The sequence below is a fragment of the Heterodontus francisci genome, chromosome 3, assembly GCF_036365525.1.
Source record: "Heterodontus francisci isolate sHetFra1 chromosome 3, sHetFra1.hap1, whole genome shotgun sequence".
Classification (NCBI taxonomy): domain Eukaryota; kingdom Metazoa; phylum Chordata; class Chondrichthyes; order Heterodontiformes; family Heterodontidae; genus Heterodontus; species Heterodontus francisci.
The window spans coordinates 151,492,307-151,518,294 of NC_090373.1; the positions used below are offsets into that span (position 1 = coordinate 151,492,307).

Below are 25,988 nucleotides of genomic sequence, written 5' to 3' on the forward strand. Positions count from 1 at the left end.
TTGCGTCCCATTGAGGCAAGGGTGGTTGTGTGGGGGGAAGGGGGCAAGGGGGTGGGCATCTCAGGTCCTGGGGGTGGTTGGGGAAATGGGGGAGGCCCTCAATCGGGCACCCTGTGCCCGTTAGTCAGGGCCCACCCCCGGGCGCTGAGAAGCCACCAGCTTTCACTGGGCGGCCTTTCAAGTCTCCCAGACGCCCGCTTGCCTTGGGTAAAATCCCCGTAGAGACGGGCGAAGGCCCTTAAGTGGCCATTTAAGGGCCTTGATTGGCCTGAGGCGGGTGGCCCACCCCCCCACCCCCCGGCCCATGTAAAGTGGGGCGGAGGCAGGAGCGGGTTGGGAAGTCCTCCCGCTCAATTTTATGCCACCACCCCCCCCCCCCACCCCCAACACCATCCGGCTTGCTGGGGTGGCGTAAAATTCCAGCCTATAAATTGCCTATTGGTATTTGAAGATCACCGGGTCCGGCAGGTTTTTCCTTCTATTAACATAAATGGGCAGTAAACATTGGGCCTATAAATTGAACGTGCACCCAAATTCCAGTATAAACCCACAAACATTTGAAACTCTGCGAGGGAGCACTGAATATGTAAACACATCATTGCTAGTCTCTTACGGACCCAGTTAACCATATTGTAACATAAATGGTTGATAGAGAAGACAACTCAAAATTGTATTTATTCAAGGATTAATTATTGTTTATCTTAATAAGCTTTTAGCATAATGCACACCTGTGACTGTTGGTATGAAATCATGAACAGTCAACTCCATCCAATCAGTATTGAATAAATTGAATATATTTTAATTGAATATATAACGCATATGTGATACTCAGGGGTTCAACTAAGGTTATTACAAATGCATGAGTGTCCTGTTGTTGGGATATAAGGACAGGCAGGCAGGTTGAGTTGAGTATGAGTCCATCAATCAAATTCCTTATTGTCAATTCCAACATACAGGGCACTCATACTTCTCTCTGCTATAGTCACTCATTTGTACTTGTTAGAAACAATGAAGAGGTTTGTCACTAACATTTTCATAGAGAAGAACCACTGGCATGACACCACAATGACAAAGCGACTCCACTAAAATTTCAATTGATTGTTTTGGGTGAAAAATAACATCTAAATAAAAGTACAATTTTTTAAAAATTCAGTTGCAAGCTCTGGGTTTTAGTGAGCTTGTGACTAAATCATTCATGAGTTATATGGTCAGTCTTATTTGTGGAAATATTTATCATATATCCCTACTGCTGACATAGCCTTTATTTATTATCGTGTGAAAATCCTTTTCATTTGAGTTGTATAGTTGCCGCTGCATCTGTCTGGTGTACACATTGCAGTGTTGTCTTCTGCACAAGGCATGATGAAATTGTTCTACTTGCAGTGGTCACAGTCCAATATCTTGTCTAAGTGGCCAATCTTTATTTGTGAGCCAATTTGTTAGCATCAAAAACTCAAAATGAGACATCTGCCAGGAACTGGGTTAGCACACTGATGGGATGAAAACCTTTTCTTTATGCCAAACCCCTACATAGATCTTGAAGTGAAATGAGCTTTGGCAGTCTCAACCAATTTCCTGGTGGGTATAAATTCACAATGCCAAGCTATCACCACTAGGATGTTAATTGATACTAAATTGCCAATTTCATTCTGTGCCACGAGGATAGGCGGCACAGAAAATAGAAATGCTGTACCACTATGAAAAAGGAATCCAAGCACATAAATGATCAGAGCAGAGGAGACTTTACTAGTTGACATGGACCTGGCTGAGAGGACGTGATGTTGATAGTAGATGCAAAAATTGGAAAACAAGTTCAATTTCTTAGCTTAAAAGAAGTAATTTTAATTTGAATTGCTCCGATACGAGCAATCATATCTCCTTGAGAAAAAGTATGAAAATACTTATCAAGACATAAATATGGCACCAGTTAAGATGTACAGCCTCACCATTGGTTATCATTTCACAATTTTCAGTCCTTGGGTACTTCAGAACCATATAATTGAACCCCTGACTATATATAAAAAGAGGACTACCTGTTCTGAAAGCTCAGTGATTCTTCCTACGCACTCTGTGTACTTAAATCTGGTGATTCAGACCACGACCTGGCACTTATGCTACCCAGTGCTCTTTAATGCCATCACTCTTGTTTCCTCTCCCACCACTCTTGTCAGGTTCCGAACTAATGCCCAAGGCCCTTTCTACCAGGATTGTGGGCGGCATTTGGTGGTTCTTCACGCTGATCATCATTTCGTCATACACTGCTAACTTGGCTGCTTTTCTGACAGTGGAGCGCATGGAGTCTCCCATAGATTCAGCTGATGACTTGGCGAAGCAAACCAAGATAGAGTATGGAGCAGTTGGAGATGGAGCCACTGTAACTTTCTTTAAGGTAAGTTCTTGTTTTTCTTTATTCTTTCATGGGATGTGGGCATCACTGGCAAGGCCAGCATTTGTTGCCCATCACTAATTGCGCTTGAAGTGAGTGGCTTGCTCGGCCATTTCAGAGGGCAGTTAAGAATCAACCACATTGCTGTGGGTCTGGAGACACATGTAGGCCAGACCAGGTAAAGACAGCAACAGAAACAAGAAATGCTGGAATCACTCAGCAGGCCTGGCAGCATCTGTGGAAAGAGAAGCAGAGTTAACGTTTCGGGTCAGTGACCCTTCTTCGGAACAAGAAGGTAAAGACAGCAGATTTCTTTCCATAAACGACATTAGTGAACCAGATGGGTTTTTATGGCAATCGATGATAGTTTCATGGCACTATTACTGAGACCAACTTTCAATTCCAGATTTTTATTAATTAACTGAATTTATTAATTAATAGAATTTAAATTCCACCAGTTGCTGTGGTGGGATTTGAACCATTGTCCCCAGGGCATTAGCCTGGACTTCTAGATTGTTAGTCTAGTTACATTACCGCTACATTACCATCTGTCCTATGTATGTAGTATTCCTTAATTCGTATTTATTGATTATCACAAAAGAAAACCTTTAGGTAAGCTAAGTGTCTCTGTGATCCATTTATTAAAAGACGAAATTGATAAATAATATTCAGTATACATTGGTTAATGAATCAGAATCTGTCTGTAACTGTGGGACAAAACATTTAATATTCCAATATATTCAAGCATAGTTTTGTGGTATGACAATTAGTTTCATTTGTTTCTGAATCACAATAATTTACACTTTGTTTTCCGAACAAAAAAAGATAAATTAAGAGCACTTTCTGGTGTTTGGATATTATTTTGGAATGATTGTTTCAAAATTTATCAATCAACTTTTCTAGATATTCATGAAATAGAAAGTGGAAGTGCATGGACGGGCAAATTGGCTACACTCAAAAGTTGGTGCAAATCAGAGATAGGGCTACAAAGCTGTAATGCTAATTCTGTGACCAATGCTCCCTTCACATGTGGCTCCCTGTCAGGAGAGAAAGAGGGTTGGATCTACTGAACAGGGAAATCTTCCAGAAGTACGCCACATTGGTTGTCTGCCATCTGTAAATGCAACCAAATGGCATTTTCCTATCAAATTTTAGATGGCAAATTGGGAAATTGTGGGGTAGATTTTCCTTCCATGCAGTTTTCGGATGATTAGCTGGCAGATGCACCATCTAGCTATCCAACAGTGCTGGTGGGATGCCTGGTCCCATTTGGTGCGACCAACCCTCATTAACATGGGGCTGATAAACTACGGGTGGTAAACCAATATCTGAAGACAGCCCACAGGTTCCAAGATCACCACAACATTGGGCAGCGTGGCTAGCCTCCAGGTCTGGAAAAAGATACCTGCTGAAACAGCCTGATCTCAGTTGGAGTGAGGACAGAGATCATACACACAGCAATGAGGAAAAGACCTGGATCTGAGATCATGAAATGTAGAAAAGTGAGACAATGGTGTTTGTGTTGAATCTGAATATAAAGGCTGCTTCTATCTTGAATGAAGACATAAGAACACAGCACAATGTAATTTCTGGAGGATTAAAAAAAAGAAACCACACATTCAACCCAGGAACATACAGAAGACTTGCATCGACAATTCCAGATTTAAGCAAAAAATAATCGGCATGTGTGCACAATGATTGCCAGTCTTTCCAGCCTTTACAGAGATGGATGCAACCCAAGGCCACACTGGAACAAATAGTTAGCAAGATTTGAACGCCTAATAATGGCAGTTGATAGCAATACTTCCTGCAGAAAGAGAGCATTATTCCTACACTATGCTGGACCAAAGGTCGACACATAAACACTGAAATGATGATTATGATGTAGTGAAGAATGCTCGAACAAGTTATTTTTCAACTGTGGGAAAATCTTCACTGTGAAATGTATGTATTCAGGTAAGCAAAACAAGATAAATGCAAGACCCTTGATGAGACCCAGAAGTATGAACCAGAACTGAGAACTGTAATCTTACAGATGTCGACAAAGAAATCATCTGCCAGATTATTGTGATCTGCCAATCATCAAGACTAAGATGGCAAGTTTTTAGAGAGGGCAAATCGTTAAACCTTCAAAGGCTATGCAATATTGGCAGCACACTGGAAGCCAGCGAAAGACAAGCCAAAGTCTTGGAAGGGAAAGAGGCAACATAAGACGCGAATCTCCTCAGGTCAGGTCAGGATCATCGACAGAATCTGTGAATGCCATAAGAGGAAGGTTTGACCAGAGAAACACACTAGACACAAGGGCACAGAGGAAACCCAGAAAAAGGTCTGAGGCACATCAAGGAAGACCAAGACAGAGGTCACAATCATATCACGTTCGAACATGCAATCATTGCGGTGTTGCAAATCCACACTACAAAATTTGTCCTGCTAGAGGAAGGAAGTGTAACACCTGTGAAAAAATGGGACATTTCACAAGAGTATGCTGATCAAAGCCTGCACAAAACATTAATAGATGAATGCCAGAAGGAAGATAACGTATTTGCAGCACGAGAGAAGATTTTTGTTGCTCACAACCACAAGTACCGACCCCTGCCCATAGATGATGTGTTCACTGGCAATTTGACAATCTCTGCAAGAATTGACTCAATAGCAAAGATCAACATCATGGATGCCCCGACATTCCATGGGTTACAGAGAAAACAGAAACTGCAATTGAACAAGCTGATATCTAAAATCTTCCATGGATCAGATACCCCTACCAGTCCCAGACATCATCCAAGTTACTCTCAAATGCTCCCATGGGTCCATATGTCAGACTGAGTTCCATGTTGTAGTCTAAGCAAGGGAAATCTGCTAAGTTTTGAAACTGCCAGCAAATTGAAGCTGATCACGATCAACATCATCAGAGAACAGAAATAACTGATCAAAGAAGACATCTTGATGAATTATCCACTGCTGCAATATTCTGATGCTAGTAAGGCATACAACAGAGAGATAGATGGTTACAGGAACAGGAGTTTATTTACGTCTGACATCTACAGCTTCCATGTTCACTCTACACGAGGTTCAGATATGTTCTGTTACATCACTTCCTGTAATGACACTCACAGACTATTTACATATTTTGCCTAGTAACAACCATATATTACATTATACTACATCTCCCCCCAAGTTTCTGACTTCTCTTCTTTCTGTGGAAGATGTCTGGGGTTTTGACTCTTTTAGTTCTTCCTTCTCATTCTTTTGTACTTCAGTTGAACTATTTGATGACTCAAGTTCTTCAGTTGGGTTGTCCTCTGGATTGATGGCTGATTGCAACGCTGTGGGCTCATCAACTTCTTGAGATGACTGTTCCTCCTGTATTTGCTGCTTCTTTGCTATCATCACCAATGACCTTCTGTTTCTTCTTATCATCCCTTGGTCAGTTTGGACAATGTATGATCGTGGATATGGTGATTGTTCTATTACTTCTCCATATCTTCTCTCATCTCTAACCCAAACTGCTTTTACAGTTGTATGTCTGTCAGGTTTTTGGTTCTGTGATGTCTGTCATAATTCTTGGATTGAATAGATCTTTCTCTATCCTCTTTCTCCCTCACTTTTTTCAGGTCTTCTGCACTCACTTGTGATTTAAGCACTTTTGGAAGTATAGGAAGTTGTGTTTTCAACCTTTGTCCCATCAACAATTTGCATGGGGCTAAACCATTCTGAAGTGGTGTTCCTCTATAGCTTAAAAGTGCTGATTGAAAATTTTCATTCTTCTTGAATAAAGATTTCACTGCCCTTGCACCTTTCTCTGCTTCGCCACTTGCCTGAGGATATTTCGGCAAACTAGTGATGTGAGTAAAGCAATATGCTTCGGTGAACTCTTTGAAGCATTCATTCGCGAAATGTGGTCCATTGTTGGATATCACCATATCTGCGATCCCATGCATAGCAAATAGTTGCTTTACTTCGAACCACCTCGAATAGTAATCAACAACGATTAAGAACATCTTATTCTTATGCTCGAAAATATCCAAAACTAGACATTCCCATGGTCCAGATGGAAAAGATGATGACATGAGTGGCCCCTTCATCTCATGATGATTGATAGCATGATACACCTCAATATCATCTCGTCAAGTTCTTTCGATATACCAGGCCACGAAACTCACTCTGTTGCCTTGGCTCTGCACTTTGTTATTCCTAAATGCCCTTGGTGTAATCTTTCCAAGATCTCTAATCTTAGTATCCTGGGGATAACTAATCTCTCATCAAGTATCAACAAATTATTGATGATACTCAAATATTCTTGTTGCTCATAATATTGCCTTAACACTGGGTCGTGTGACATGTATGCTGGCCACCCCTACAAACAATATTCTTGAATTGCTACACATACTTCATCTTTTTTTGAACCTTTTCCTGATTTCGCTCAACTTCTGATTTGTAACAAGTAAATATTCTGTAGTTGTTAAAGCAAACACTTCTAATTCCTCAAAAGATAGAAGGTCACCTTCTTCAGGTCTTGCTGATGTCAATGTGTGATAGCGCATCCGCTGTTATTTGCTGTTTCCCAGAAACATATTCGGTTTTAGCCTTGAGTCTCATTAATCTCAATCGAAACCTCTGCACTTTTGGAGGTAACTTTGCTAATTCTTTTGTATTTACAGAGTGACTAACGGTTGTGATCTGTTTCAATCTTAAATTGAAGACCTAGTACATAGAGAATTTCTCACATGCCCAAGCTGCTGTCAATGCTTCCTTTTCTATGATTGCATATCTTTGATCGGTTTCTGTTAATGAACAAAATGCAAAACATCTGCATGTCTGCAACTCACATCACTTTGTACCATAGACAAGACTGCACCTAGCCCTGTTGCTGATGCATCTGCTGCTATAATGTTTGGTAACTTTGGGCCATAATATGCTAATACTTCTGAAGAAAGTAGTTTCTGCTTGATTTTTTCCAAAGATTCTTGTTGGACTTTGCTGGAGCACCAGGCCTTGTCATTCTTTAAAAATTGTCATAGTGGTTCATTTATCATAGCTAGATGCAGTAGAAACTTTCCCACCTGATTGACCATGCCCATGAACCTTTGCAACTCCGTGATATTTTTAGGCTCAGGAAAGTCTTTGATGACATTCATCTTTTGAGGGTCTGCTCTGATGCCTGATTCGTCAATAATATGACCTAGAAATCTCACTGTTTGTTGTGAAAAGACACACTTCTCATTCAACATTAAACCCGCTTCCTGAAATCTCTGCAACACTCTCGCATCATATTCCTGCTGACTTGCACCATGGACCCACACGTTGTCCACATGGCAGATGATCCCATCTAATCCTTCCAGGATTCTGGCCACCATTCTTTGGAAAATTTCTGGTGCTGTTGTTATTCCGAAAGGTAATCTGTTAAAACAGAATCTTCCAAATGGTGGCATAAAAGTCATCAACAATTTAGATCCTTCATCTAAAGGTACTTGCCAAAACCCGCTGTTAGCATCTAGTTTTGTGCAAATCGTACTTTACCCTTGCTTCGCCCGACTGTCATCCACTGATGCCATTGGATGTATTTCTCTCTCTGCTGCCTTGTTTAATTGCGTAAGATCGACACATAGTTGAATGGATCCATTTGGTTTCTTCACTAGACCCATACCTGAATAGTATCCCGTAGGCTTTGTAACAGGTGAAATGACTCCCTGTTTGGTCATTAACTCAATTTCTTCCTTAACTTTCTCTAGGAGTGGGTATGGAACTTTTCTTGGTGTATATAAACACAATGGGCTGAATACTAAAAAATATGGTGGCCCGCACGCCAAAGATCCGCCATGATTCCAAGCACGGCGGCTCATTTAAATAGCCGAGGTGGGCCGCCCACCCCGATCGCGTGGAGGGGGCAGGCAGTCTGTCCCTGGCAATAGCGTCAGCTGCCTGTGTGCAGGCATTAAAGCCATTTTTTAAAGGGCTGTGAGCACTACCGGCAAATTTAAATATTTAAAGTCAAATCGCATTAAAAAAAAATCCCTCTCTTTTGCCCCTCTCCCACCCGCTATAACAATTACATAAATTATTTGCCCTTTCCCCTCCAAAAACACTTACCTTTACAGTCTGACCTCCCCCCACCAACTGCACAACCTACATAACCCTTCCCACCATCCCCTATGCCCATGACATTAATTTGTCCCCGTCCTCTCCCTCCCGTACTGAGAAACTTACCTCCTCCCCACTCCCCACCAGTGTTGCACCTCATTTCCCCAGACAGGGATCTGAAGGCGTGGCAGTGCCGGCTGCCGGGGTGAAGATCGCGGCGGGACGTCAGGAGGTGATGGATGCAGGTACATTAATTTATTTAAATATTTAAATTGCAGTCCCATTGCCGAGCGGCCACCAGCAATATCGGGCCGGGCCCTGTCGACATCGACGTCCGTGGCGGCTCTCACGTAGGGCCATCTTCAGGCATCCCCCCCTCCCCCACCCATCACAGATCCCAATGTTGAGGGCTCTATAGAATCCAGCCCAATGGTTCTGCAGCCTTTCTAAAAATGATATGGTATGTTGTTTTTAGTTTTCCCAATCCTTTAAATAATTTTAGGGATTCAGCCTGACATTCTTTAACTGTTCCTCTATACCTTTAAGCTCTTCAACTCTGCAAGCTTTTTTGCTTAGGAGTGAGCAATTCTGATTCTTGATAATATATAATATCTCAGGAATTTCTTTTTTCAGAATCATTTTTAACTCTCCTATTACCTTCAGTTCAATGCCTCCAGGCCCAAACTGTTTTTTTACCTGTAGGTCTAATGCTTATCTTCAGCTGCAGTTCTGTCTGCCAGTACTGAAACTGCTGCTGCAGTCTCCAGTTTGAATTTTGTCTGATAGCCTCCGACAAGAATTTCTGCTGTCCAGGAATCTTCACTTGCTCTGTGGATTTCTCCTAGAAATGGTAATTCAACACATTGTACATCCTGTACTTCATTAACCTTTTTATTTTCTTTGAATTAGCTTTTTATATTTTGCAGCCCTGGTTTCTCGCTGCGGCATACCAATTGGAGGTACCCCCTCTTTTTACATATGAAACAGTCTACTTCTCAGGCTGGGCAATTTTCCCTTTGGTGCCTCTCTCAGCCACACCTACTGTCGTGAGATGTTGCTGCCTCTAGATGCTCTTCCCACCTTTCCTGTCTTTGACCGTCATTTTTCGACTTCGCTTTCTTTAAGTATTCAATGGAGTCTGCTACTTTCGAGATTGGACTCTCCCTGTCCCCTCAAATGACAACACAGTTACATTTCTAACCTCTGCTTGCCTGCTTAACTGATTCGCCTTGCTTAATGTAAGATTATCCCTCGACCGCAAATGACCTGAGAGAGTGTCATCTGCCAGTTCAACCACGATCCTGTCTCTAATTAACTCTTCCTGCAAACTGCCGTATTTGCAATCTTCAGCAAGCTTATGTAAGTTATTATTAAATGAAGCAATATTTTCTCCTCTCTGCTGAGACCGTTTATTGAATTTGGCACTCGACAATTATGTATTTTCTTACATTAAAGTAAGACTCCAGAGCCTCAATGATCTCCTCATACGTAGATTTTTCTTTGTCTATGTCCTGTGTTATGAGGATGTCGTTCGCACACTCCCCCATGCAATATAATAACATACTAACTTGCTCCTTGTCTGGATTTGGCACAAGAACTGATGCAGCACCAGTAAATCTTTGGACCCATTTTGGCCACACCTCTGCTTGGTTATGTCCAGCTATTTTCTCAAAGTTCTCCGTTAAGGACAGTGATTTTTCCATTTTTTCTTCAGTTTACCATTGCCACCATGTAATGTTCTGATGCTAGTAAGACTTATAACACAATATCTGAGAGATTGACGGTTACAGGAACAGTCTGACATCTATAGCTTCCACTTTCACTCTACATGAGCTTCTGTACAAGTTCTGTTACATCACTTTCTGTGATGACACTCACAGACTATTTACATATTCTGCCAAGTAACAACCCTATGTTACATTATACTGCAACTGCCACAATTCATGCCTGATCAACCCTACATGCACTCAACGGTAAGCTTGAGGGATAGAGACAAGAGTCAAAAAACAGAGGGTAAAGATGCATGCAGACCAATGGAGGCATGCAAAAGATAGCGAGATAAAAGAAGGAGACAAAGTGCTGGTACGGCAAGAGAAAACATAAAAAAATTAGCTCACCATTTGACCCAAGAATGCTTACGGTAGTAGTTCAGAGAAAAGGAAACATGATTATAACGAAGAGATGAAACTGCATTGTGAAGAAAAATGTAACCTTCTTGAAAAAGTCAATGCTAAAACAATTCCAGAAGAAAGTGACGAAGACGACTTTGATGACTTCATGCCTGCGACAACTCAAGAAGCAGCTCAGCCAAATCAAGCACAGCCGAGATCGATCACAGAGAAGATCAATGAGACCTCATCGATTACCTGTCCAATTTAAAAACTACATCATGCATCGATGGTGAAGGGAGCCAGGTGGGAAAAAAGTCTGGTTTTGAGGGTAATGTGCCTGAAACCTATCCCCTCCAAGTTTTCAAACTTCAGTTCAACAGAGCTTTGTTCAATATAATTTTTCATGATTAAGTAGCTAGAGAGCAATTGATAACCTTTAAAGAAAAGGGGGAAACTTTACATTTAAAAGAAGGGGATAATGTAACGTAGTATAGTGTAATGGTGATGTCAGCTTTAGGAAACCGTACCTTTAAGAGACCAGGCCACTGATGCACCTGATGACATCATCATACATATATAAGGAGGAGACATCATTTTGAGAGACACACTCAGCATGTGGCTTGCAAAGAGCACTCACAAAGACCTGGACCTGAAATCATGCGATGTAGACAAGTAAGACAATAAATAGAGTTTGTGTTGAATCTGAATATAAAGCCTGCATCTATCTTTAATGAAGACTTAAGAACACAGCATAACACTACAAGACCAACCATTGTCTCCTTCCTCCTACAGTCTGCAGCCTTTGTTTTGTGTCACTTAATCACCGTTTCTTGATTTACTTTATCTGCTCTTCTACTTTTTTTATCATTGCTAATACTTTGCACTATGGGCCTTGCCCTTTCACCTAGGTTGTATACATAGCAACTGTCCCGAAATTTCACGGTGAGTAATTTCTATATTCATTGCACCCTACTGGGTGGGCAGAATGATGCAGCCTGCAGTCCCAATATCAGTTCCACCAATCACAACACAAGAAACGCATTATAAAATTGTTGTCTTATTTCCTACTTCAAACAATAAACTACAAATGAGCTGACTGAAATTATTTCGCAATTGGATTTCTGAACATGCAATTTCCTATTTTGATAGGAAAGAACTTAGTGTCGTGCCTGATAATGTCCTCATGGTGGCTCAAACTGTTTCATGGCCAATGAGCTACTTTTGAAGTGAGGTTACTGTTGATATGTAGGCAAAATAGTTTTATATTATGTGGCAATCATGTTATAATGTTTCCCTCAGGATTAAAACAAACTAAAGAAATCATGCCATGGTCAGAGAAATGAAGCACATTTGATATTGTACCTCATACTTGTTACTCAGTTCAGACACAAGGGCTGGAATTTTACTCGCCCACACCCCCCCCCCCCCCACCCAACCCCCACAGGAGCAGGCTGGTGGTGGGTGGGGAGTTGTAAAATTGAGTGGGATGCGAGGAGGGGGTTGGGGAAGCCTTTCCTGATGCCTGTCCACACTGGCCGCAATTTTACAAGGGGTGGCGGCGGTGAGAAATGGCTGGCCCACCCCAGGTCAGTCAAGGCCCTTAAACATAAGAACATAAGAAATGGGAGCAGGATTAGGCCATTCGGCCCCTCAAGCCTGCCCCACCATTCAATAAGATCATGGCTGATCTGCCCTAGACCTCAACTCCTCTTTCGTGCCAGCTCCTCATAGCCCTCAACTCTCCGATATTTCAAAAATATATCTACCTCCTGTTTAAATACTTTCAGTGATCTAGCCTCCACAACTGTCTGGAGTAAAGAATTCCAGACGTTCACTACCCTCTGAGAGAAGAAATTCCTTTGCATCAGTTTTAAATGAGTGTCCCCTTATTCTGTAACTATGTCCTCTAGTTCGAGATTCCCCCTCAACATCTACCCTGTCAAGCCCCCTCAGAATCTTGTACCTTTCAATAAGATCACCCCTCATTCTTCTAACTTCTAATGAATAAAGGTCTAACCTGTTTAGCCGTTCTTGATAAGTCAACTTTCATCCCAGGAATCAGCCTAGTGAATCTTTTTTGAACTGCCTCCAATGCTAGTATATCCTTTCTTAAATATGGGGACCAATCTGTATACAGTACTCCAGGTGTGGCCTCACCAACACCCAGTACAGTTGTAACAAGACTTCCCTATTTTTAAACTCCAACCCCCTAGCAATAAAGGCCAAAATTCCATTTGCCTTCTTAATTACATGCTGCACCTGCATGCTAACATTTTGTATTTCATGCACAAGAACACCCAGATCCCTCTGTGCTGCACTTTTTTGGAGTCTCTCTCCATTTAAATAGTCTGCCTCTTGATTCTTCCTACCAAAGTGCATGACCTCACACTTTCCTACATTAAAGTCCATCTGCCAAGTTTTTGCCCACTCACTCAGCCTATCTATATCCCCTTGCAGATTCCTTATGTCCTCATCACAACATGCCCTCCCACATATTTTGTATCATCAGCAAATTTGGATATATTACACTCTGCCCCCTCCTCCAAGTCATTAATATAGATAGTAAATAATTGAGGCCCAAGGACTGATCCCTGTGGCACTCCACTAGTTATTTCTTTCCAACCTGAAAAAGACCCATTGATCTCGACTCTCTCCCTTCTGTGAGTCAACCAATCCTCAATCCATGCTAATACATTACCCCCAATACCATGAGCTCCTATCTTCTGCAATAATCTTTTATGTGGCACCTTATCAAATGCCTTCTGGAAATCTAAATACACTACATCTACCGGTTCCCCTTTATCAACTCTGCTTGTTATATCCTCAAAGAACTCCAGCAAATTTGTCAAACATGATTTCCCTTTCACAAAACCATGTTGACTCTGTTTGATTGCGTTAAGCTTTTCTAAATGTCCTGCTATTTCTTCCATAATAATGGACTCTAGCATTTTCCCAATGACCGATGTTAGGCTGACTGGCCTATAGTTTCCTGCTTTTTGTCTCTCTCCCTTCTTGAACAGGTGCATCACATTAGTGGTTTTCCAATCCACTGGGACCCTCCTGGAATCCAGTGAGTTCTGGAATATTTCGACCAATGCCTCCACTATCTCTGCAGCCACTTCCTTTAAAACCTTGGATGCAGGCCATCAGGTCCTGGTGACTTGTCTGCCTTTAGTCCCATTAGTTTGTCAAATACTTTGTCCCTCGTGATAGAAACTGTTACAATATCTTTCCTCCCATTAGCTCCTTGCTTATTTGATATCTGTGGGATGTTTATAGTGCCCTCCACTGTGAAGACCAATGCAAAATATTGGTTTAAATTATCTGCCATTTCCCTGTTCCCCATTATCAATTCTCTAGTGGCCAATTAACTGTCATTTAAGGGCCTGCTCCCGCCACCACTCGTAATATACCAGCGGCGGGCGGGTGGCACAAGCCCTCCAGGAGGCCACCAAGTGAAACAGGATCGGGCATCCTGTGCCCCACTGAGAGTCCTCCCCCACGGCCAGCTGCCCCCACTGCACAACACTCCCCCCCACCCCCAACCGCCGCCCCCCCCCCCCCTGCCCCAGATTCTCCGGGGCCTGGCCAATTGTCCCCGATGAGGCCCCAGAGATTTATCTTTTTTTCCGGGCTGGCGTCCACGATCCTGCTGTGGCTGGGTGCAGTTCCAGCTGTGGCCACTGCTTCCGGAGGTGCTGCTGGGACTGAGAACTGCCGCCTGACGGAAGTCCCGCCCGAGGCCAATTCAAGGCCTGGGGAGTGTAAAATCCTGGCGTGGCTTCCCAGGCCTGGCCGAGGTGGGCTCGCACCAGACGTTTTGGCCGGTGGGAAGGGCCTCCTGCCCAAAGTAAATTCCAGCCAAGGTTTACTGAGGACACCACTGAACCAGCTAGAATCAAACAAAAATTAAACCACAGCCATTTATTTGGACCTACTTCAACTACAAGTTACGCTGTCGAGACTTAATGTACTTAAGTTATAAGTTACATTATCAAAACTTAACAAACTATTTATCCATTAAACAGACATGCAGACAATATACCTGCAATCACCTGCAAGTAGTCATGCTCATGGTGTAGTCTTCTTAGTGACTGACTAGGTCACACTTCCCTTTGGCTGCAGCAAAGATACTTGGGTTCTCAGGCTTATATCCAGTTAACTGATGGGGTGAGGGTATTCAACATATCCACTGCTTTATGACAGTTCTTGGAATCTGACCTCAAAGCCCTAGTAAAATTCCAGGTGCCCCAGGTCTGCGATGTAGGCTTTTGTTTGCAATTCTAGGCCATTGCTTCCTCGGATCTGGTAGATGTTTACACAGTTTGTCCTCGCTGACCTTCTTGTTTTGCAATCACCCTGAAGCTTTAGTACAACTCGACCGCAGGGCATGATGGATAATTTGGTCAAGTCAGCAGCAAATAGTCTCTCAGTCTTACAATATCCAGCAGAAAAGCTTTGAAAAGGAACAGCTTACCGAGCAAATGTTTTGTTTTGGGCACATCATTGTTTAATTATGATAAAGTCCATTGTGCCTGAAGTGGAACATTATGGGCTTAATTGGTAGCTGTTGTACAGTCAGGTTTCTCAATACTGCTATTCAAATTTAAATAATAAAGGCTGTAATAAAACATATTAAATTATAATAATGTACTTTTAAAATTAATTTTTAGGATGTGGGCATCGCTGACAAGGCCTACATATAGTGCCCATTCATAGTTGCCTCATGAAGGTGTTGGTGGGCCGCCTTCTTGAACCAGTGCAGTGTAGCATTTTAATATAACTGAGTTGCATGCTAGACCACTTCAGAGGGCAGTTAAGAGGCGAGTGTATGGTGGAGTGGGACTGGAGTCAGCTTTAGGCTGGACTGACATGAACAATAGGTTTCCTTTCCCAAAGGGCATTAGTGAACCAGCTAGATTGCTATGACAATTCAGTGTCTTTGTGATCACTTCGTACCAGCTTCTTATTTGCTGGCATTTTTAAACTGAATTCAAATTCTTAAATGGCCATGGTATGATTTGAACTCACATTCTCTGGATTACCAGTCCAGTAATATAACCACTATATGACCGTGCTGCTTATTAACAGCACAAACCTTTTACTCAGAATCAACATTTTCACTCAGTTCACTGTAATAATTAGAAAATAAATATCATGCAACTCCAACCTATAATCCATCAGAAGAAGCAAAACCTGGACAAACATCAGAGACTGTTGCTAATATTGTAAACAGCTTGCATTTATATACTGACTTTTGTGGCATCCTGGAACCAATGAAGTATGATTGAATTGTTGATTATGTAACTAGGCTAGTAATTCAGAGGCCTATTAGTCCAATGGGTTTCAATCCCATCATTGCTGTTTGAGAATTTGAATTCGGTTAAAAAACAAAATAAAAAGATGGTATTAAAAAAAATTGATCGTGAAGCTTCTCAGTGCAGGTAGGGATGAGCAATAAATGATTATTGGTCTTGCCTGTGATGTCCAGATCCTGAGAAGGAATAATAATGATAAAAACACAACTACATTTTCAAACAGCAATGAGATAAATGACCAGATAATCTGTCTTTGAAAAATAAGTGTTGGCAAGGAGAACTCACCTGCTTTTCTTTGAATAGTGCGATCGGATCTTTTACATCCAACTGAGTAAGAAGTTGGAGCCTCAGGTTAACAATTTATTTGAAAACCAATATCTCAGTCAGTGCAGCACTGAAGTTTCAGCCTGTTTACATGCTCAGGTCATTGGAGTAGTGCTTGAACCACATCGTTCCAAGTCACAGATAAGAGTAATACTACTGAACCAAGGCTGACACCACTTTGATGTAGTGTTGAATTTATGCCACAGTTGCAGTACTGTGTGCAGTTTTGCAAGCCCAATTGTAGAAAGGACATTAAACCATAGGGAGTGTAGATTCTCCTGGATTATCGTGGAAATCATAGAATGGTAATAGTAAAGAAGGAGGCCACTTGGCCCCTTGTGACCATGCCAGATCTCTGCGAAAGCAACTTAGCTCGTCCCACTCCCCTGCCTTTTCCCTGTAGCCCTGCAAATGTTTCCCTTCAGATAATTATCCAATTCCCTTTTGAAAGCCATGATTGAATCCACCACACTCTCAGGCAGTGCATTCCGGATCCTAACCACTCGCTAGAAATAGGGACATTATTTCCTCTGGCTGGGAAATCAGTGCTCGGGAGTGTGACCCGTAACTGGGTGCCAGCAGCACTTCCCTCAGTTATGGGCTGGGAATTTTTTTTTTAAACTTTTCTGGGATTAGGGTTAGAGCTGAGGTAAACAATGGGAGCCAAAGAAATTGAAACAAATGTAAAATTAAATGCATTTTAAGAAGAAGGAGGAGACGTTTATTCATACAAAAGGTTGTTGGAATATGCAATGCCTTGCCACAGGCAACAGTTGAGGCTCAGAACATTAGATCTTTTAAGGCAAAATCAGATAAATATTTACACAGTGTAGGGTACTGGTCTATATATATATATATATATATTGAGAGAGAGAGCAGGGCAATGGGATTAGTTTTGGATTAAGTACATAGGAACAGGAGTAAATCATTCAGCCCCTCAATCTGATTCTGTCATTGCATTAGATCATGCATGATCTGTTCCTCAGCCCCATTCACTCAACTTTGCTCCATAACCCTTGATACCCTTACCTAATAAGTTTTTTTTCAGTCCAGAAAATTTCAGTTGCCACAACATTCACAGCCTTTTGGGGAGATCAGACCAGATTTTCACTCTGCTTTATGTGAACAAGTGCTTCCTCATTTCACACCTAAATGGATTAGCTCAGTATGACGATTATGCCCACACCAGAGGAAATAGTTTCTGTGTATTGACGATATCAGATCCCTTTAAACACCACAATCAGATCACCTTTCAACCTTCTAAACTCAAGGAAATACAAACCAAGTTTATGCAAACTTCCTTCATAGTTTAACCCTTAAGCCCTGGCAACGTCCTCTTTCTCCACTGTGAAAACAGATACAAAGCAATACTATAATAAGTCTACTATTTTGTTTTGTCCTTTATAGTCTTGCCTTTGACTTTAATAGGCGCACATTCCCATTACCAATCTCTTTCTCTGAATATATTCATATAAATATTTGTCGTTATCTTTGATACCCCTTGCAAGTTTTCTTCATATTCCATTTTTGTACCTTTTATTAGTTCTTTTCATCTTGTTGTTGCTTTTTATATCTTTCTCAGTCAACTGGATTTCTACTTTTCCTTGCATTTGTGCCAGTCTTTACATTTAGCTTGATATTATCTTTTACCTCATTGTTGACCAGGGTTGCCAAACTGCACAAGACACTTTACAGCCAAATGGGCTCAACATTCAGTTCGACAACCTCAGATTTTTTTCAGACCGCAGCTGTTGGTTATGATTCTGCTATTCCCATTTACATCTCCTCTAAACACATCTTTTTTTTTTAACTTGTCCCGTTACCATCGCGTTTTGGGTTGCACCTTCATCTCTTTTGTTATTTAATATCTTCTGCCTTCCACCTTATTATTCACCTTCCTTTTTGATCTTTCCTACCCTCCACCTTTCCTTGTCTCTGTACTTTCTTAAAACCTGTTACCTCTCTAACTTTTTCACTTCTTTTGAAAGGTTTTCATCGACCTGAAGCATTAACTCTGTTTCTCGCCTCACAGATGCTGCCTGACCCACTGAGTATTTCCAGCGTTTTGTGTTTTTATTTCAGATTTCCAGCATAGAACCATAGGGCGGCACAGTGGCGCAGTGGTTAGCCTCACAGTTGCAGGGACCCGGGTTGAATTCTGGGTACTGCCTGTGCAGAGTTTGCAAGTTTTCCTTGTGACCACGTGGGTTTTCGCCGGGTGCTCTGGTTTCCTCCCACTGCCAAAGACTTGCAGGTGATAGGTAAATTGGCCATAGTAAATTGCCCCTAGTGTAGGTAGGTGGTAGAGAATATGGGATTATTGTAGGGTTAGTATAAATGGGTGGTTCTTGGTCAGCACAGACTTGGTGGGCCGAAGGGCCTGTTTCAGTGCTGTATCTCTAAAGAAAATGAAAGTTACGGCACAGAAGGAGGCCATTCAGTCTGTCGTGTCTGTGTGGCCAAAAAAACTAGCTGCCCAATCTAATCCCATCTTCCAGCACCTGATCCACAGCCTTGCAGGTTACAGCACTTCAGGTGAAAGTCCAGGTACCTTTTAAAAGAATTGAGGGTTTCTGCCTCCACCACCGATCCGGGCAGTGAATTCCAGACACCCACCACCCTCTGGGTGAAAATGTTTTTCCTCATGTCCCCTATAATCCTTCTACCAATCACCTTAAATCTATGCCCCCTGGTAATTGACCTCTCTGCTAGGGGAAACAGGTCCTTCCTGTCTACTCTATCTAGGCCCCTCATAATTTTGTACACCTCAATTAAGTCACCCTTCAGCCTCGTCTGTTCTAAGGAAAATGACCCTAACTGATCCAATCTTTTCTCATAGCTGCAACTTTCAAGCCCTGGCAACATTCTTGTAAATCTCCTCTGTACTCTCTGCAGAGCAATTATGTCCTTCCTGTAATGTGGTGACCAGAACTGTACGCAATACTCCGGCTGTGGCCTAACCACTGTTTTATACAGTTCTAGCATTACATCCCTGCTTTTGTATTGTATACCTCAGCCAATAAGGGAAAGCATTCCATATGCTTCCTTCACCACTTTATCTACATGTCCTGCCACCTTCAGGGACCTGTGGACATGCACTCCAAGGTCTCTCACTTCTTTGACCCCTCTCAATATCCTGTTTATTATGTATTCCCTTACTTTATTTGCCCTCCCCAAATGCATTACCTCACACTTCTCTGGATTGAATTCCATTTGCCACTTTTCCACCCACTCAACTGAACCTTGGATATCATTCTGGAGTCTACGGCTATCCTCTTCATTATTAACTACACGGCCAATTTTTGTGTCATCAGCAAATTCCCCAATCATGCCTCCCACATTTAAGTCCAAATCATTAATATTTACCAGAAACAGCAAGGGACCCAACACTGAGCCCAGTGGAATGCCACTGGAAACCGCTTTCCATTGGCAAAAATATCCGTCGACTACTACCCTGTGTTTCCTGTCCCTGAGCCAATTCTGGATCCAGCTTGCCATATTCTCCTGTTTCCCATGGACTTTCATTTTACTGACAAGTCTGCCATGCGGGACCTTGTCAAATGCCTTACTAAAATCCATGTAGACCACATCCACTGCATTACCCCCATCAATCCTCCTTGTTACTTCCTCAAAAAACTCAATTAGGTTAGTAAGACATGACCTTCCCCTACCAAATCCATGCTGACTATCCCTGATTAATCTGTGCCTTTCTAAGTGACAGTTTATCCTGTACCTCAGAATTAATTATAACAATTTACCCATCACCAAGGTCAGACTGACCAGCCTATAATTATTTGGCCTATCCCTCACACCCTTTTTAAACAATGGTACAACGTTCGCAGACCTCCAATCGTATGGTACCTCTCCTGTATCCAGTGAGGATTTGAAGATGATCCTCACTGCATCCGCTAATTCCTCCCTGACTTCCTTTAACAACCTGGGATGCAATCCATCCTGCCCAGGTGGTTTATCCACTTTCAAGGATGTTAGACCCTCTCGTACTTCCTCTCTCATTATGCTTATCGTATCTAATATTTCACACTCCTCCTCTTTAACTACAATGTCTGCATCAACCCTCTCCTTTGTGAAGACGGGGACAAAAAAACTTATTAAGAACCCTGCCCACATCTTCTGCATCCGCGCATAAGTTCCCTTGTACATCTCTGATAGGCCATACCCTTTCCTTAGTTATCCTCTTGCTCTTAATGTACTGATAAAACATCTTGTGGTTTTCCTTGATTTTACCTGCCAATAACTTTTCATGTCCTCTCTTTGATTTTCTAATTTCCTCTTTTACTTCACCCCTACATTTTCTATACTCCTCCAGGCTTGCTCAATTATTTAAGATTTTTGTGATCCTCATAAGCTTTCTTTTTCTGCTTTAACTTACCCTGTAAGTTTCTAGATAACCAGGGGGCTCTAGATTTGGCAGTACCACCTTTATCTTTGTGAGGAAATGTTTACACTATGCCTGTAGTATCTCGCTTTTGAATGCCTCCCACTGGTTTGCCACTAATTTTCCTTCAAGTAGCTGTATCCAGTCCACTTTCACCAGGTCACCTCTCTGTTTCTTAAAATTTGCTTTCCCCCAATTTAGAACTTTTACCCCTGTTTTATCTTTGTCCTTTTCCATGATTATGCTAAAACTAACTGTATTATGGTCGCTATCTCCAAAACGATCACCCACTGTTACTTCATACACTTGCCCGGCTTCATTACCGAAGACTAAATCTAGAATTACGCCCCCTCTTGTTGGGCTTGTTACGTGCTTGCTAAAAAGTTCCCTTGAACGCAGTTCAAGAATTATGTATCCTCTGTGCCCTTCACACTGTTTGTATCCCAGTTGATATTGGGGTAGTTGAAACCCCCAACCATTATTGTCCTACAGTTTTTGCACTCAGAATTTTGCCTACATATTTGTTCTTCTATCTCCCTCTCACTATTTGGGGGGCTAGAGTACACTCCTAGTAATGTGGCTGCCCCTTTTTTATTTCTGAGCTCCACCCATATGGCCTCATTTGATGATTCATTTAGTATATCATCCCTCTTCAAAGCTGTTATTGATTCCTTAACTAATAATGCTACTCTCCATCCTTTTTTATGTCTCTTTCTATCCCGCCTGAAAACTCTTTATCCAGGGATGTTGAGCTGCAATTCTTGCCCCTCTTTCAGCCAAGTTTAAATAAATATCCTTTAACACTGCCAAATTCCTGTGCTGCACACTTTTTAACCTTTGCTTCTTCTGTCTTTCAGAGTCACTCGCTAATTTTCTGCCTCCTGTTCCCTGCCCTGAAATTGTCCTGTCTAAGACTGCGCTCAGATTCCTATCCTCCTGCCAAACTAATTTAAACTATCTCCAACAGCACTAGCAAACCTTTCTGCAAGGATATTTGTCCCAGTCCTGTTCAGGTGTGGACCTTCTGGCGAGTACAAGTCCCACCTTTCCCAATGCCCCAGAAATCTGAAGCTCTCCCTCCAGCACCATCTCTCCAGCCATGCATTCATCTGGTGTATTTTCCTATTTCTATACTCATTAGCACGTGGTCTTGGAAGTAATCCAGACATTACTACCTTTGGGCTCCTGCTTACTAATCTTGTTCCTAACTCCCTAAACTCAGCCTGCAGGACCTCATCCCTGTTTCTTCCTATATCGTTGGTACCAATGTGGACCACGACCTCTGGCTGTGCACCCTCACCCTCCAGAATGCTCTGTAGCCGCTCGGTGATACCCATGACCCTTGCACCAGGGAGGCAACATACCATCCTGTAATCACGTTTGTGACCACAGAAACGCCTGTCTGTTCCCCTAACTGCAGAATCCCCTATCACTATTGCTGTCTTGTCCTTTCTCCTCCCTCCCAGCACAGCTGAGCCACCTATGGTGCTCTGGTCTAAAAACAAGAAATGCTGGAAATACTCAGCAGGTCTGTCAGCATCTGTGGAGAGAGAAGCAGAGTTAACGTTTCTGGTCAGTGACCCTTCATCAGAACGGGTACGCCATCTGACCTATTGGTATTGGAATAAGATAGGTGCCAAGGGCCTGCGCCAGAAACTGTTTCTAAAATTTTTTTTATTCATTTGTGGCATGTGGGCATCACTGGCTAGGCCAGCATTTATCGCCCATTCCTAATTGCCCTTGAGAAGGTGATGGTGAGCTACCTTCTTGAACCACTGCAGTCCATGTGCTGTTAGGAAAGGAGTTCCAGGATTTTGATCCAGCAACAGTGAAGGAATGGCGATATAGTTCCAAGTCAGGATGGTGTGTGGTGTTCCCATACATCTGCTGCCCTTGTCCTTCTCGGTCGTAGAGGTCGCGGGTTTGGAAGGTGTTGTTTAAGGAGCCTAGGTGCATTGTTGCACTGCATCTTGTTGATGGTACATACTAATTGAGTCCATTTTTCTTTACAGCTGCAACCTACTAGTGTTGTATGCACTCACTGATATCCTTTTTCTGCAGGGAGTTGTTGTGGTGTTTGTGAGTGGGAACTTGTATTGGTCTTCAGCAATTTAAGCTGCTTGATACTTTCTCAAGCGCTGACTGTACAGTACATGCTGTAATTAACATACATCTGCCTTATCTGTATGCATGTGGTCGGATGATTAGGGTATTTCCACAGTGGAAGGATATATCTTCTTGTCACTAGCAATGAAAGATGTGCCAGTCTGTGCAGCTCAGGTGGATCTCATGTCACTGGGGATGGACCTAGAAGACAGGAGTGGAGCTGAGTGAACATCTGTGCTGGATTTGGCCTTAGTGCCATCCTGGTTTGCAGGAAAAGCTGATGAGTATAAGGTGCAATTTTGTGCTAGCAGTGGGAGTTTCGACATCAGGGGAAACTGACACCGAGATCCCCACATCTGTTCTCGTACGGAAGGCCTCTGGAATTTAGTGCTGATCAGACACTTAACTGGACAGCGCGGACCTTCCATACGATTTAGGGCCCTGCCGCCAGAAGTCACGGCTTTGCAGAGCTCCAGCCAATCAAAGGCTGGCAGCTGCAGCGCCATCGTGGAGGTGATGGCCACTGCTGTAGCCGCAGCCACCAGACACTGAGGAGCGGCGCTGCATCAGGCTCAAGGTATGTCAGGGTGGGAGGGATCTTGTGGGGTGTGGGGTTGCAGGGGAGTGGGGGAGGGGGCTTGGCAGCAAGGGCAGGGAGGTGGCATTCACTAAGTGCCTTTTAATGAGAGACCCGCCCCCATACCACAGCTAGGAAGCAGCCCGCATGGTTTTTCGTGCCATGCTTCCTGTGTGGCGGCACGGCCGCCTGCCGCACGGATAATTGCGGCTGCAGCAGGAAGAGGGCCTTAATTAGGAGTTAATTACCCAGTTCAGGATTTCAATCAGTGGCGAGGCGGGAAGGCTGTTCACAGGCCTTCTAGCCCCAGACTAAATTTTGGCAGAGGCAATTTTATGCTCTCCCTGCATCCAAACCCCTCGCGGGGGAGAGCATAAAATTTCACCCTAAGTCTGCAGCTGAGGCTACTATCCATGCAGCTTATGTGGAGTGTGGTATGTTTGGTGTATGTGTTAAATTGACCCTTACCCATTCCTGTTCAGTTATTTGATGAGTCGAGATCTTGCCCCCATTCTGCTCTTACACCTTTTTTGGGCTCCATTAATATGGACTTGAGTGCAGTGTGCAAGGCAGAGATATATTTTCATGTACCTCGGGTGGGGTCAAAAATGAATAATGGACTGCCTTAGATTGCAGTTCTGGTTTGAGTTTGATATAGTGATCTTGAAACAGAACTCCAATGGCTGAAGCACAGCAGACAGTTGCAAACATATGAACAATGCTGGACAGGAAAAGACCCTTTACTTCATCCAGCCTGTCCCAAACAATTACGATATCGTGTGTATTGCCATATATACATTCTCCACTTCACCCAAAATCATGTGATCTCCCGGGAGAGGCGATAAACCAGATAAAAACGCAGGCCAAATTGGGGGAAAGAAAATCAAATAATTGCTCTCCATCCCATCCAGGCGACCAAAACTAGTTAAGGAGATCCCTCAGTCCTGAAATACTTGAAGTACTTATCTTCAACCAGAAACATTCATTCTCTGAACAGTGCCAGTGGGCAGTTATTTACAGAAGAAATTAGAAAACTACATTTCTGATTGATTTTGCGAAACAATGCATTTTGTCATCATGTCAGTGGAGAATTGTCAACATGAATACACAATAAACAGGAGCATATTGAGAAGGGTAGAAGAAATGGAGACTTTGGAGTGCATGTCCACAGGTCCCTGAAGGTGGCAGGACAGGTAGAGAGAGCGGTGAAGAAGGCATATGGAATGCGTTCCTTTATTGGCTGAGGTATGGAATACTAAAACAGGGATGTAATGCTGGAACTGTATAAAACGCTGGTTAGGCTAGAACAGGAGTATTGCGTACAGTTCTGGTCACCGCATTACAGGAAGGACATAAATGCTCTGGAGAGAGTACAGAGGAGATTTACAAGAATGTTGCCAGGGCTTGAAAGTTGCAGCTATGAGGAAAGATTGGATTGGCTCGGGTTGTTTTCCTTAGAACAGAGGAGGCCGAGGGGTGACTTAATTGAGGTGTACAAAATTATGAGGGGCCTAGATAGAGTAGACAGGAAGCACCTGTTTCCCTTAGCAGAGAGGTCAATTACCAGGGGGCACAGATTTAAGATGATTGGTAGAAGGATTATAGGGGACATGAGGAAAGATTTTTTCACCCAGAAAGCAATGGGTGTCTGGAATTAATTGCTAGGAAGTTTGGTGGAAGCAAAAACCCTCAACACATTTAAAAGGTACCTGGACATGTACCTGAAGTGCTGTAACCTGCAAGGCTACGGACCAGGTGCTGGAAGGTGGGATTAGATTGGGTGGCTAGTTTATTCAGATGGTGCAGACACGGTGGGCTGAATGGCCTCTTTCTGTGCAGTAACTTTTCTATGGTTCTATGGTTGATGGGATTCTGACTGGTGAACTGGCACACCAAGAATGCACTCATTTCGTATATTAATGAAATTACACAGCATTGTTTTTAATTACAGCCTGTAATTGGTTCCAAAAAAGACAAATCGATCAATTAATCAATTTCGCTACCAGATATTTGCCCTGGTCTGTTTTAAATGGATCAATCAGCATTAACTAGCTTTCACTGAAGTTTAATTTGCATATTTGCCTTCTGGAAAAATATCTGATCTTTAATCATGGTTTAGCTTCATTTGTGAAGCTCCTCCCTAATGTGCCTCAGAAATGTTAGCATTATGGAAAATTTTGTACTCAGATCCACATTTAAATTAAGTTACCTCTCAAACCTGTATGATCTCTTTTTTACAGTGTTTAAAACCTATTCTTTCTAAATAAGGAAATATTGTGAGCCTATCCTCATAATTTTGCATTCTGGGCTGAATTTTCAGCATTTCACCCATTGGGCTGAAATTTATGAGCGTACTGTAAATCGTGGCAGTGCGCTCTGCTGTCGGCGGTCTTCAGGCATTGATGTACCGTCACTGAGCCCCTGCGATTTTTCGTACAGGGGCTCATTTAAATGGACGTTTAGGGGGCGACCGCACCATCCCCATCAATGGCATCCGGCGCCATCATGCAGGTACTGGCGCCAATTTTAAAGGACTTCAAGCCCTGAGAAGAAATTTTAAATTTTGAAGTAACATGATGGTTAATTGTGTTGAAAGCGTTAAATGAAATCTGAAGGCCCTTTCCCACCCCCAGTCCTCCTCCCCCAATGGTTGCTTTTGGGCCTGAATCATCAAAAGTAACTTTATTCC

General features: G+C 42.6%; 1 protein-coding gene across 2 annotated transcripts in view; it reads left to right on the forward strand.

Moving 5' to 3' along the window:
• Window positions 1-25,988, forward strand: part of LOC137353107 (glutamate receptor ionotropic, kainate 2) — a 575,020-nt gene that overhangs the window by 470,819 nt on the left and 78,213 nt on the right. For both annotated transcript variants that reach the window (XM_068019103.1, XM_068019112.1), the window contains exon 13: window positions 2,172-2,389. In XM_068019103.1, the coding sequence (XP_067875204.1) occupies window positions 2,172-2,389 (218 nt within the window). The remainder of the gene's footprint in view (window positions 1-2,171; window positions 2,390-25,988) is intronic.